This window comes from Simochromis diagramma, unplaced genomic scaffold (assembly GCF_900408965.1).
Source record: "Simochromis diagramma unplaced genomic scaffold, fSimDia1.1 OVJJ01000343.1, whole genome shotgun sequence".
In the NCBI taxonomy this organism is placed as follows: Eukaryota; Metazoa; Chordata; class Actinopteri; order Cichliformes; family Cichlidae; genus Simochromis; species Simochromis diagramma.
Window position 1 is genome coordinate 11,070,346 of NW_024386831.1, and position 12,608 is coordinate 11,082,953.

Consider the following 12,608-nt stretch of genomic DNA (forward strand, 5'->3'; position numbering starts at 1 on the left):
TGCAAATACTTGAAAATCAGATTTTATCGTGTTTATCTTAATATACTTAAGAGAACCTAAGAGGACAATCAGTTTTGTGTTTCCCTGCTATGCTATTTTTGTCATTGGTTAGAGAAAGCATAGAGTACAGAGGAATTTAATGCCCACAAGCTTTCATATGTGTGTGGGGGATACGATACATTTCTCAGTGCCTGAGCCTGAACAGATTACTACAGATCTGCCAATCCTCTTGTTGCTCTGATGTCCTGCTGGCACCCTGTCTGTTCTCTGCTTCGTGTTTCCCAGATCAAACCAACCATATAAAAGCTGGATTACATGTAAACAGTCACAGTGTATCACACAATATGTTTCTTATATAAAACTGAATGCTCTTAAGCCAGCTCCTTTGATGATTCTGTAATCTCTGGGGTTTCCCTGATCTAGAAGTCAAATAATGATTTATAGAGGTCAGAAGTGATGTGCTTTTTTTCTGGTTATGTAGAATCCAGATTTGCCTTAGGCAGGCTATCTACCAGATGACTGCTGATCAGGACAGGATAGAGAGCCTTTTTGACTGCAGTAACTGACCTACATGCACAGTGAAGGGAGTAATGCCTATTATGCAAATTCCTCTGCCATCCTTTCAGGGAAACTGTGCCAACTTTTTAGCCTGGGGCCTCCACTGTTGGACCAATCCAAGTCCAGTCCATTTTTATCTCACACAGTTACCACAGTGATGATGGCTTTCAGACAAACCCTAATGAGTCACAAACAGTGCCAAATAGATATCAAGTGAGTAACAAATGTGTACTGTCATCAGAGTGCTGTTTGTCTTGTGGCAGATATAAAAAAAGACAGTGAATCCAGCCTGAACCATTTTTTGGTACTGATCAACATTTTTTTTTGCATAAACCATATCAGCAATTTGCTAATAAGTAATTAAATTGCGGGCGATTACAATCAATTGCCAAAGTTTCTATTATGTATTAATTATGTGTGTTCTGAAATATATAGCAGGGTGTGTGTTCTTTCTCTTTTTAAATACTGCTAATGGTTATTTACACCAAAAGTCTTGAATAATTTGTGAGCGCGGTTAAAAAAAAGACCTCACAGATGCATCTGACCCATCTACTGTTCCCTGAAGCCTCGTCAGAAAAGGTCTCAGTGGAAGGAAGCTGAGTACTCAAAGAGAAACCATGCATACTCTCTCTCTCTGTGAGAACTGCAAACTCCACACAGAAAGGCTCCAGACTGGATTCAAACCCTTCTTGCTGTGAGCCGACAGCACTAATCATCAGACTGCCATGTACCCCATGAACATACAAGGAGGAGAGGTACTGATGGTAGATAGGTTTAAATACCTGGTGTCAACCAATGAAAGGCAAGATTTAACAAGATGGTAGTGAGACCTGTTATGATGCTTAGTTTGGAAATGGTGACACTACAAAAAGACAGGAGGCCAAGGCAAATGTGCCAGAGCTGAAGAAGTTAAGATTTTCGTTGAGAAGATGGAGAGGATTAGAAATGAGCACGTCAGAGGGAGACCTCAGGTTGAGCACAAAGTTAGAGAGGCAAGGCTGACTTAGACATGTGCAGAGGAGGGAGAGTGGACATATTGGGCATATGATGTTGAACATGGAGCTCCCAGGCAGGAGGGCCTTATTAAGAAGAAAATATTGCTGACAATTTTGAGAATAAAGTCAAAAATGTATTTTGAGAAAAAAAAAGTTGAAATACTAGTTTGAGACAAAAGCCAAAGGGTGGAGATTATGGTTGCTGTTTGAAGACAAACTCCCAGGTTGCTATACCTTCTACGAAAAGCCTTGAGTAGATGGTAGCCTTGAGTTGTTGAAGCAGAAGAACATGCTAGGACTTTGATATAATGAATGGTGTTTTGAAACTTAAATGGTTAAAATCCTTTTTAAATAATCCTCACTCCATTTGGTTTCTTATACCAAGTAAGGTCTTTAACAAACTGGGGGTATCGATTTTCTCCTAAAATGTGAATTTGAAATTACTAAGCTACCTGTTAAACTCTCTGAATTCAATAAACAGGTCCTTCTGTATTGGAAAATTATATTTAAACATAATTTCACTCTACATAACAGCCCGATTTGGAACAATAGATATATACTGATGAATAGAAAATCTATTTTTATTCAAGATTGGTTCTAGAAAGGTGTTTCGGCAATTGCTCATTTTGTAGATGAGGAGGGACATGCTCTAGGTCTAGGACATCACGATTTTTGGCAAAAATTTAACATCCAATGTTCTAAAAGTAATTTTAATCGGGTTATAAAATCCATTCCATTGTCACTTAAAAACATAGTCGTAAGTGATATAATATATTCTGACATCTCCCCCAAGTTAAGGCAATTATATATAGATGGTATTCAGTTTTGTGATGTTAAATGCAATAATACATTTCTGAGATCTTCATTAAGGAGTCTTTATTCTCCAAATTTGCTTAGACGTAATTACATATTAAAAGATTATACCCTACTTCAACCCTACTTTACTGGAAAAACAACCTAAACCTGATGGTTAAATCTTTGACTTTAGTTAAAAAGAAAAAGGCTGCATTTTTTTGTTTCCTTTTCGGAAGATTTTGATTTAGTGAGTTAATACTCTGTTAACTTTTATTACCCCGTCTTTGTATCTTCTTTTTCTTTGTACAAAGGTTGAAATTTGTATTTTCTGAATGTATAATATATGGTGCATTTTGTTGTATGTTGATTTTGCTAATTTAAAAAAAAAAAAGAAAAAAAAAGAACATGCTAGGAAATGGGTGCAATGGAGACAAATGATTCACTGTCCCGGCGACCAGGCAGCCCAAGAAGAAAACTGCTATGAATATTAATATTAAACTGAATTCAATTTAAGAGATCTTTTTCCATTTTTCTCACCGCCATATTCATCCATGTGGTGTCGCTGTGGGCGCTGGTATAGGCTTCTGTAGAAGGTCGGAGTTCACTGCGTGCGGAAGTAGCATGTAGTTGGATTTTCTGTATGCCTCTCAAGTGTATGGCTCACCTTAAATTACAACAGTGTGTTTGTTGTGTTTTGCATTTTCGGTTTTTACAGGGGGGCTAAGTGATTTTGGTAGGTTGTGGCTAGTCTGTTATCTTCTGTGCTAGCTGACGTTAGCATGTTGTTGTCTAAAGCGGTGATGTTTTAGGACCAAACTCGTAAAAACCGTAACGTTAACAAATAATAATCAGTAAACAAATAATAATGCGCAGTTTGCACGTAATAGCGTTAAATTAATCACGTTAACCAGATCGCTGGTTAAGTTAATTTCATAGCTTTCTAGCCTGCCGTCCTTCGGGATGAAGCGAAGACTTTAGCGTTAGCTTTCAGCTAATGTTACATTGAGTTTGCTAACGTTTGTGTAACCAGTAAACACCGTTCCCCAGAAATATGTAGCGTAGTCCTCCTGACACTGTTATATTCATTATTATTCCTACAAACTGTTGTCGTTGTGTCACCCTATATGCTCTCTGTTAACTTAACGTTAATGCACAAGAGCTGGTTAGCCGGTTAGCAGTATGAAGTTGTGATGGTGCGAGGGGCTTTATGCTTTAACGTGGCATTTGTTGTGTAATTTTCTAAGACTTGTCACACTGCTGTATAACAAACCAAATGCGAAGGCTAACTATAACGGGTTTTATAATGTTGAGAATCGTTTGGCACGAGGCCTGTGTTTGAGCCGATGTTTAGCGCAGTTTGATTTTTGGTTTTGGAGGACTACTCATAGCACATGCGCAGTTTAGTTTATTACTTTGAGTTTGCTCCTTATTTGTGTTTTAAGAGAGTTTAATAACTACTAAATCTTTATTTTCTCCCCTCTGCTGCAGCTGCTGTGTCTCTCTGCAGCAATGACCACCATTGTACATGATACCACAGAGGCAGTGTGCCTCTCTGCTGAGTACAACCTGTACCTCAAGCCTATTGCCAAAATGACCATCAGCGTGGCTTTGCCCCAGCTCAAGCTGCCAGGCAAAAGCATCTCCAACTGGGAGGTAATGGAGCGGGTGAAGGCCATGGTGGCTCCGGAGCAGTTTTCAGTCTTGCGAATCTCCAAGAGCACAATGGACTTCATCCGCTTTGAAGGTGAAGTGGAAAACAAAACTGTAGTCAAGAGCCTGCTAAGTCGTTTGGATGGGAAGAGCATCAAACTCAGTGGCTTTACTGATGTACTGAAGGTAAGGGTGAACAAATGTAGAGCATTGCAGTACTTATAATTAGTAACTGCATGGTTATTGGAGTCACTGGAGTTTGTTGTTGCTACTTAAATGTTCTGAATGTTTGTAACTCTTTGTCAATACATTGTAATTTGGCAGCTCAAAGAAATTACCTTGAAAATAAACAACTATCCAAAGGCAAGGCAGCTAGTTCTAAGTATTATAACATTATCTACCATAGATTGATTACAGGTTGAATTTAATTGCACTAATAAACCGACAGCAGAGTATATTTATGTCACCCTCTCATCATTAAGGTTCGTGCAGTAGAAAATAAAGTGGACTTCCCGACACGTCACGATTGGGATTCTTTTTTCCGTGATGCCAAGGACATGAATGAGACGCTACCAGGTGAGAGGCCTGACACCATCCACCTAGAAGGGCTTCCTTGCCGCTGGTTCAGTCAGAAGGACAGCCAGTACCCAGATCGGCCCTCAGAAGAAGCCCTCATTGCAGTTTTCCAGACATTCGGCAAGGTGATTCACATTCATGTTTCTGTGTAGCTAAAAGGAAATTAAGCTTTTAATATTCACATTTTTAGTTCACAATTTTAAAAAAGAAGAAGATATAAGCAGTGCCTAACTAAACAACAAGAAACTAATAAATGTCGAAATAAAAAGTTAAGACATGTTTTTTTTTTTAAGGTACGAAATGTTGACATTCCCATGCTGGACCCATATAGAGAGGAAATGATGGGCAAGAACTTCAGCACATTCAGCTTTGGGGGCCATCTGAACTTTGAAGCGTATGTCCAGTATCAGGAATACTGTGGCTTCACGAAAGCCATGGACACTATGCGCAGCATGAAGCTGATGCTGAAAGGAGATGATGGAAAAGCCGTGGCTTGCAACATCAAGGTACTGCAGACTACAGTAGTGTCAAGCCTCTGCCTACACATATTAAAGCTGCTTTTATTTTCTACCTCTTAATTGATCAAACCAATCATTCCAGGACTTTTTTTTTAATCCATCTCCTAAAATGTTGTTTTCTTAATTATGTTCAGTCACTGCTGGGAGAGAAATTTCTTCATACAAACTTTAAATGCCAGGGTTTTGAGAGAACTGGAGTTCAACTCATTATTAAGGTGTTCTAATGCAGTGCCCTTTCAAATATGGTTGTATTAACCATGCAGCCTTGGGAGGTTTGTTTGATAAACATGCTGATAAATGAATGATTCTATGTAATATAAAGAACCTCCTTTTCCATTCAGGCTACCAGTGAGTGTAGCTTTTTTTTTTCTTCTTATATGAAAATGTTAAATGTACTGTGACAATAGCTTAAAACTTGTAGAGCAGAAAAGATGTTGTATTTGTAGCTGTGTCACTGGAATATTTGTTCATTATTCATTTATTTAAAATCTGTGTTGCCACAGTAATCTGCCATGGATGTAATATTTTTAGCTTTCAAATGAAGAGCTGGAATGACTGTTCCTGACTAAGCATGGTTATAAAATGTTGTAATCATAGTAAACCACTCTGAAATGTGTGAAGCACTTGAATAAGCCCTTAAACTCACCAATGGGTTTATCAATCTGGTATTCTTGGATGATATTTTGTTTTGCTTTAGCCACTATCCCCTCCAAAGTTGGTTAAATTACTGAATTAATAAAAATTTACATACTTCTGTTTTGGGGGTTTTTGTGTGTATAATTTTACCAGAACAAAGACCATTTAGTTTAATAGCTACATTCAGTCAAACCAATGACGTCAACTGAAGTGCTCAGCTGTTTCGATATGAAAAGCTGTTGTGACAATTAACCTTCATATGATGTGCGTTTCTTATCCTCAGGTGACCTTTGACACAAGCAAGCACCTTAGCGATGCTTCTGTGAAGAAGAGAAACCTAGAGAGGATGAAGTTGCAGGAGCTGGAGAGGCAGAGAGAGGAGCAGAAACAACGAGAGAAGGAAGAAGAGGAGCGGCGTAAGGAAGAAGAGAGGTATGATGGAAGCCTACATAGGAACATGGACTAAAATTGGACTATACTGAAAAGTTAAATAGAAAAAATGTTAGAGGGGGAAAAAAATAGAAATTCTGTTTAAACAACTTAATATGAGGAATAAAAAATAAATAAATTGGGGGATTGATTTTCAGTATTTGATGGAGTTAGTGGCTTTTAAATGAACAACTTCATCACCTGGTTTGATAAGAGTTGACAAAAAGTTAACAATAAATATTCACAGAGCATATTGAACCACTTTTTCAGGAAACAGAAGGAATTGGAAGAGGAGGAGAGGGAAAGGAAGAAGGAGGAAAGATTACGGAAGCGAGAGCAGAAGTTGCGAGAGAGGGAGGAGCGCAAGAATCTGAAGAAAGTGAGGCGTCAGCAAGAGGAGGAGCAGAAGAAGCTGCAGATGAAGATTGCCTTGGAAGAGAGGAGACTGCTGTTGGCTCAGCGCAACTTGGAATCGATACGGCTCATTGCTGAGCTGCTGGCCAGGGCTAAGGTATCAATTTACACAATGCAACACTATACGCATCTGAATAAGTACTCTGCAGTCCCTGACAATGGTCCAGCAGAATGTTGCGTTTTATTGTTGAACCCCAATAGCTTAATCAATATTTAAGACTTCTGCAGTGTGTACAGCTCAACTTTAAATGTCTGTCCCCATATGAGTATTCATGTTGGATCTTTAAAATGTAACTATCTTGCTTTTCCATTTTTGTTTCTGAGAGTGATTATAATAGTGGAAGCTTATATTATTAATTGCAGAAGTTTCAAATGGTGAGATTGGCATATTTACAAGTAATCCACATGTGACAGAGCCAGCCAGGCTGCTCTCTTTCAGACATTTTTTGCTATTCTTGGCTGTTTGGTAGTAGTGACAGTGATTGTCCTTAATATTATCATTTTAGCCAGTGGTCCCCAATCCCCGAGCCACAGACCTGTTGTTTGGTACCGGGCCGCGAGAGTTGAGGCTCGGGTGTGAAATCTATGGATTTCTGGGTTTTTATCGGTTTCTATCATTATGTTTTTAACCGTTTTTATCGTTAACTCTGTTTCCCTGGGTCTTTTCCCCTGTGTTATGAATAAATCTTCTTCTTTCTTTTTTTTTTTTTTTAGTACCGATACTGGTTTTCTTTTGTTGTATTTATCCGCGACACCTTAAAGGCCGGTCTGTGAAAATATTGTCAGACATAAACTGGTCCGTTGCACAAAAATGGTTGGGGACCGCTGATCTTAGGCACACAGCTCTGGCTGTGAGCAGCACCCCTATCTAATGCTTGTGAGGGGCAGCCAATCAGAAAAAAGTTGTGGTATCCTGAAAATACACCGGGTATTAGGGCTGGGCGATATATTGAGTTTTTTAAAAATATCGATATATTTTTATACGAGATATAAGATGTGACAATATCTTTTATATCGATATAGTCTATGTTACGTTATAATTATAGTTGTGGAGCCACAAGTTTGCCTCTCTTTCATCCGCTTTTGTCTTTACGCAACGTTACTCGGCCTCGCCTCTCTTTCACTGAACACAGCTCCCCCTCCTCCCCCATTGCTTCATCGAGATATATATCTTATATCGCCATCCAGCTAAAAAATATCGAGATATGAATTTTGGGTCATATCGCCCAGCCCTACCGGGTATGCGTGTTTGATGTAATGTCCCCAACCCAGTTTTGTTCTGTCTGTTGTTTGCACAGCTTCGGATCACACCAAGAGTTTTTTTTTTTAAAGTACTATTACAAGGAACATGGAGTGATGCGTTTGTATGCTGTGGTTTCAATTGGAGTTGCAAACAAAGTCTCAGCATTAAAGAGTGGGTAATATTAAAGCAAGAGGTGCTAAGCGTCTTGTTTCAGACAGAGGATGAAATGGGAGATTGCACAGAGCACTGGTATAGAATCAGTTAGGGTTGTTTACCACATGGTATATAACCCTTCAAAAAAGGGTTTGCTGTTGAGTTTAGGATTTTCACACTTATTAAAGGTACAAGACATCAGAAAAGCATTTGAGGACCTCATATAGGACTTTGATACATTGGGACAGAAAAAGTAAAATACCGATGACTAATGTCTCTAATTTGGATTTCATTTTGACAACCAGAGTACTGCATGTGTTGGGACTTGCACAATACAACTCCTGGGAAAGTGTTACTCCTGTGATACTTCCCCCCCCAACCGACTCCTAAATCATATGCTTTCGTTTATCTTTTCTTTTGTGTTCTCCTCATCAGGCTTTGAAACAGGAGCAGCAGAAGAAAGAAAGGGCTGAGCGTGAAGAGCAGGAGAGGAAGGAGAAAGCTCGACAGAAGGAGGAATTGGCCCGTCTTCAGCAGTTGGAGGCCTGTCGCCGCAAGCAAGAGGAGGAGCTGCGGAGGGTGGAGGTAGAGAAAGAGCGAGCACTGGAGCTACAGCGGAGAGAGAAGGAGCTCAGGGAGCGACTGCTTTCCAACTTGCTGAAGAAAAACAGCAGCAAGGCTGCAGGCATCCAGGATCAGAGTGGCCCTGAAGTGACTGAGGATATCTGTAATCCAGATGATGTGATACTTGGGGTCCTGAGTGGGGTGAATGGATTGAAGGCAGCTGAAAGCAAAGAAAAGCAGATGTCCAAATCTGGTGCTCACTCCCGAGTTTCAGGGAAGAATAAATTAATGGAAGAAAGGAGAGAAGGGGAGGACAGAAAAAAGGACCGGGAGGGAAGAAGGGAAGAAGTGTTTAGCAGCAAGCGCAGCAGGGAACGAGCACGAGACCATTCCCACAGGGAAAGGAGCTCTCACAGCCGAGGAAGGAGGCAACGGTCGCACAGCAGGAGGAGAAGGAGCTGCAGCCACCGAAGGAGGAGCTACAGTCATCATAGGAGCAGGAGGAGATGTAGCCACAGCCACTGCAGCAGGAGCATAAGCTCCAGCAGAGAGAGGAGCTGGAGCAGCACTGAGAGGAGTTCCAGCAGAGGGAGGAGTCACAGGCATAGTCATCGCAGAGGCAGTGGCAGGAGCAGCGATAGAGGCAGGGACCGGAGGAGTCACAGTCATAGTCGACGATACAGGAGACACAGCAACAGCAGGGATAGGAGCCACTCCACACGGCGCTAAACTCATGGATGACAGTTATCATTTTATTCATTTGTACTCACCATTTCTGGACTGACATTTCAAGTTCAGCAAGTTTCAGAGAAGATTAGATACTTTTGGTTCCTCAGTTAGGTGAAGAACGTCCAACTTTACAGACTGCATATGCAGGTGAACCTTAGTTGTTGCTGTGGATTTTTACCCAAGTTGTTCTCAGATTGATGTTGTTGGCAACCTAAATTTTCACTATAATCAGTGTAGCATGTTCACAAAAGTTAGTGATGCAAAATATAAACTTGACCTTTTTTCCCTTTCCTGGAAAATTATTTGTGTGTGAAGTAAAATGTATAAACTGGATTGAAGTACACTAAAACATAAATCTAAAAATTAATTCTAAAAAAGTGAGTTTTAAAGGGGTGATTGGACAAATTTAAGTTAAAGGCTATATCCTGGTCCACAGGTTAGTACATCAACAGTCTGTTCTCTCATTAAAACATAAAACAATGACTGTGACGGATCAGTGAGTAACAGAGAGTTCAGACATGATTATTATTATTTTTGTCCAGATTTGTAGTCAGATTTTTAGAAAATAAGACACAGGATCTGATATTAATATACATAAGGTTTGTTCTAACAAGCACTTGCATGTTACAGTAGCTGCCGAACACTGTAAAGGTGACTACCAGCCATAACAAATGGCTGCTGCTCAATTACAGTGGGGGGGAGAGAATTCTCAAATGATGAAACACATACCTGCTTTAAGACTGTGTAAGGTACAATGACTGGTTTTGTTATCATTTTTTTTTTTTGTTAAGTACTGCTTATGTATTGGCTTTGTTGCTGATAATGGTTCAGAGAAAAACACAAACAGCTCTCTGTGACTGTGTCAACTTTGAATAACAGCACATAGTTTTAGTTAAAGAATTACTTTTGTGTACAATTCAAAGAACATTTTTGCTTTTGAAGTTGAATGACGTGATTTGATTTGTTTGAAGGCTTGATGTATTAAACCCAACTCTGCAGGTAGTGTATTTGCTCTTTCACAGTCAGATGTTGATCTAGAGTGCAAGTGATGGATTTGAGGCCTGTCTAGTTTCTTCAACACTTCACAGATCTTTGATAAAGCAGTTTCTTGGATGCATTTGTAAAAGTGTACTATGAGGACGTTTCTCTTGCTTTTACAGACCAATTGTAGTGACAGGTGAATTTCTTCAACCTTACTAATTACTGTACAGACTGTTCTTGACATTTACTTGCTCAGAGGATGTCCAAGTTTTGCTGACACTTTGTCATTTGTACTTGTGTCAAAGCCTGTTTGTTCTCCATGTGCTCATGATCCACTAGAGCATGTCTTGCGCACATTGCAAGTTGTTTAAAATAAAAAAAAAAATTCAAGCTGAGACCGTTTTGTTTTTGTTTTTTTCTTTCCCTAGATAAACCTGCAATTTCCTTACTACAGTGAACCTTAAATGGAAGGTTTAAAATCAGGTTTCGGATATTCTGCTACCTTTTTTCCTACTCCTCATCAAAATGTAATATTTACATTTACAAAAAAATGTTCAGTCAGCCTGAGGCCTACAAAACATGCGATGCTGGTATTATGACATTTGTGGCTGTTTGAGGAACCAATTGGATTAAGCATGAGGACATGGCTTTAAACACAAACTCAGCCAGGATGGCTCACAGTCTCTGCTCTAATTCATCCCAAAGGTGTTCTTTTGGATTGAGGTCAGGACTCTGTGCAGGCCAGTCAAGTTCTTCCACACATCCATGTCATTATGGGCCTTAATTTGTGCAGTGGTGCAAAGTCATGTTGAAACAAAATCTGATCTAAGACAAAGTCCATAGCTTTGTCTAGAAACTGGCTGATCAGAGCGCACTTTTTAATATACAAAAGTTAGCTAAACGTGTGCTAAAAATACATCTAGTGTTTTACAAAGCTTAATAACTAAGAGTGCGATACATGAAATCAGACACTGTGTCAGTTGTTGGGATAAGGTTGCTGATTATGGCTCTGACTGCAAATGTGGCCATCACACCCAGGTTCAGGAGCAGAGTTGTCATTTCAAGGATCTGTTAGGTGGGTGGGGGCATTTGGCATCTGACAATGGGGACCAGTCATACAAAACAGCAACATCTGAGCACAATCCCGGGTGACTGAAATAATGTTTAGTGGTCGCAGTGGTCATGTCCTTGTCCAGTCACTCCCTATGGCTGTGGCTACAAGCCAGGTGTAGTGGGTGTGATATCCCCTGCTTGTATAACTATCATTTCTTGTTCCGCTGCAATGGTAATGGTTAATGATGTCTCTGTTGGGGAAAACTCCTCCCTGCACTCAGCATCAACAACAGACTGTCTCTCTTTAGTTCTTAACAAGATGGCTGACAAGTTTGGTTCATTTTGCTGCATCTGAAGTCTCGAGGGAACATCTGGAGCAACCTCAGCTGAGACTTTCCAGGTTGATTCCTTAGCATCAAACATAAGTAAGATGTGATAAGTTGGGAAGTGATCACGTTGACAGTTAACTTTGGTCTCAGTAACAGCCAGCAGGATTAAAGCTTTATATTGATTTTTAACAAGTTATAAAGAACAGGCAGATCTCCCAGCACCACAGGAAAAGGTCACACGTCTGCAGCCTCAACATTCAGCAACTGACTCATCAGCATCCTTGTATAGTCCAGCACCTCCAGCCTCAACAGAAGAATGAGGCAGGAAACCCAGTCATATTTCTACAGGCTCTAATTCTCTCAAAGGTAAGGAGGACAGAAGGCTCAGTATTTTCTGCAAATTTTTGTAACCTTGGCTCATGAGCTTTTTGACTGACCTGTGGGAATACTGGCTCTCTTATTTTGTGGAGGGTGTCTTATCTTGGACCTGGTGGTGGTTTACCACCAGATCACAACTTCCTGTGGTTCTGGATCAGCTGAAGTGGTCTCTGGGAAGAGCAAGCCTGTGCTTTCTTCTGTAAGAGCTAAAACTGCTGAATTGCCTTAAAAACAGTTTTTGTCCTAGACTCTTGTTTCAATTTGACCTCCTGCTGTGGCATCAAGGCCCGGATGATCATGGCTAGTTCCTTTAATGTTAGATAGTTGATATCTTCATCCACTGCGTCTGGTGCCATATTAGAAACAAAAAAAGTAGAAAAATTATAGTTATAAAAAGAGAAAGGTGGCTGATCACTGCACTGCCACCATGTGTGAGTCGTGTAGTAGGTTTTGGAACAGTGGGCTTTATTTCCACCCCCCAAATAAAATACTTTTTCCAAAGTCAAGTATAATTCTAGACCCTTAAAAGCGGTCAACTAAACTCAAGCTCTAATGAAGCACCAGGATACAAAATAACAAACAAACCAAGTATTGATCATTTTGGTAC

At 40.0% G+C, this 12,608-nt stretch overlaps 1 protein-coding gene across 1 annotated transcript; it reads left to right on the plus strand.

Annotated features, from left to right (window-relative positions):
• The first annotated feature begins 2,979 nt into the window (after window positions 1–2,979).
• On the plus strand, window positions 2,980–10,636 carry akap17a (A kinase (PRKA) anchor protein 17A). Its single transcript, XM_040028329.1, has 8 exons — window positions 2,980–3,001; window positions 3,837–4,184; window positions 4,323–4,361; window positions 4,481–4,699; window positions 4,868–5,080; window positions 6,012–6,160; window positions 6,428–6,668; window positions 8,403–10,636. Exons 2-8 carry the CDS (start codon window positions 3,858–3,860, stop codon window positions 9,258–9,260), a joined length of 2,046 nt encoding a protein of 681 aa, XP_039884263.1. The 5' UTR covers window positions 2,980–3,001; window positions 3,837–3,857; the 3' UTR covers window positions 9,261–10,636.
• The last annotated feature ends 1,972 nt before the right edge of the window (window positions 10,637–12,608 follow it).

Excerpts from the sequence above, each read along its gene's own strand:
- akap17a (XM_040028329.1), top strand. The coding sequence starts at position 3,858 with ATGACCACCATTGTACATGATACCACAGAGGCAGTGTGCCTCTCTGCT. Across the intron at positions 5,081-6,011 it reads CCGTGGCTTGCAACATCAAG|GTGACCTTTGACACAAGCAA; the intron begins GTACTGCAGACT and ends TCTTATCCTCAG. Across the intron at positions 6,669-8,402 it reads AGCTGCTGGCCAGGGCTAAG|GCTTTGAAACAGGAGCAGCA; the intron begins GTATCAATTTAC and ends TCTCCTCATCAG.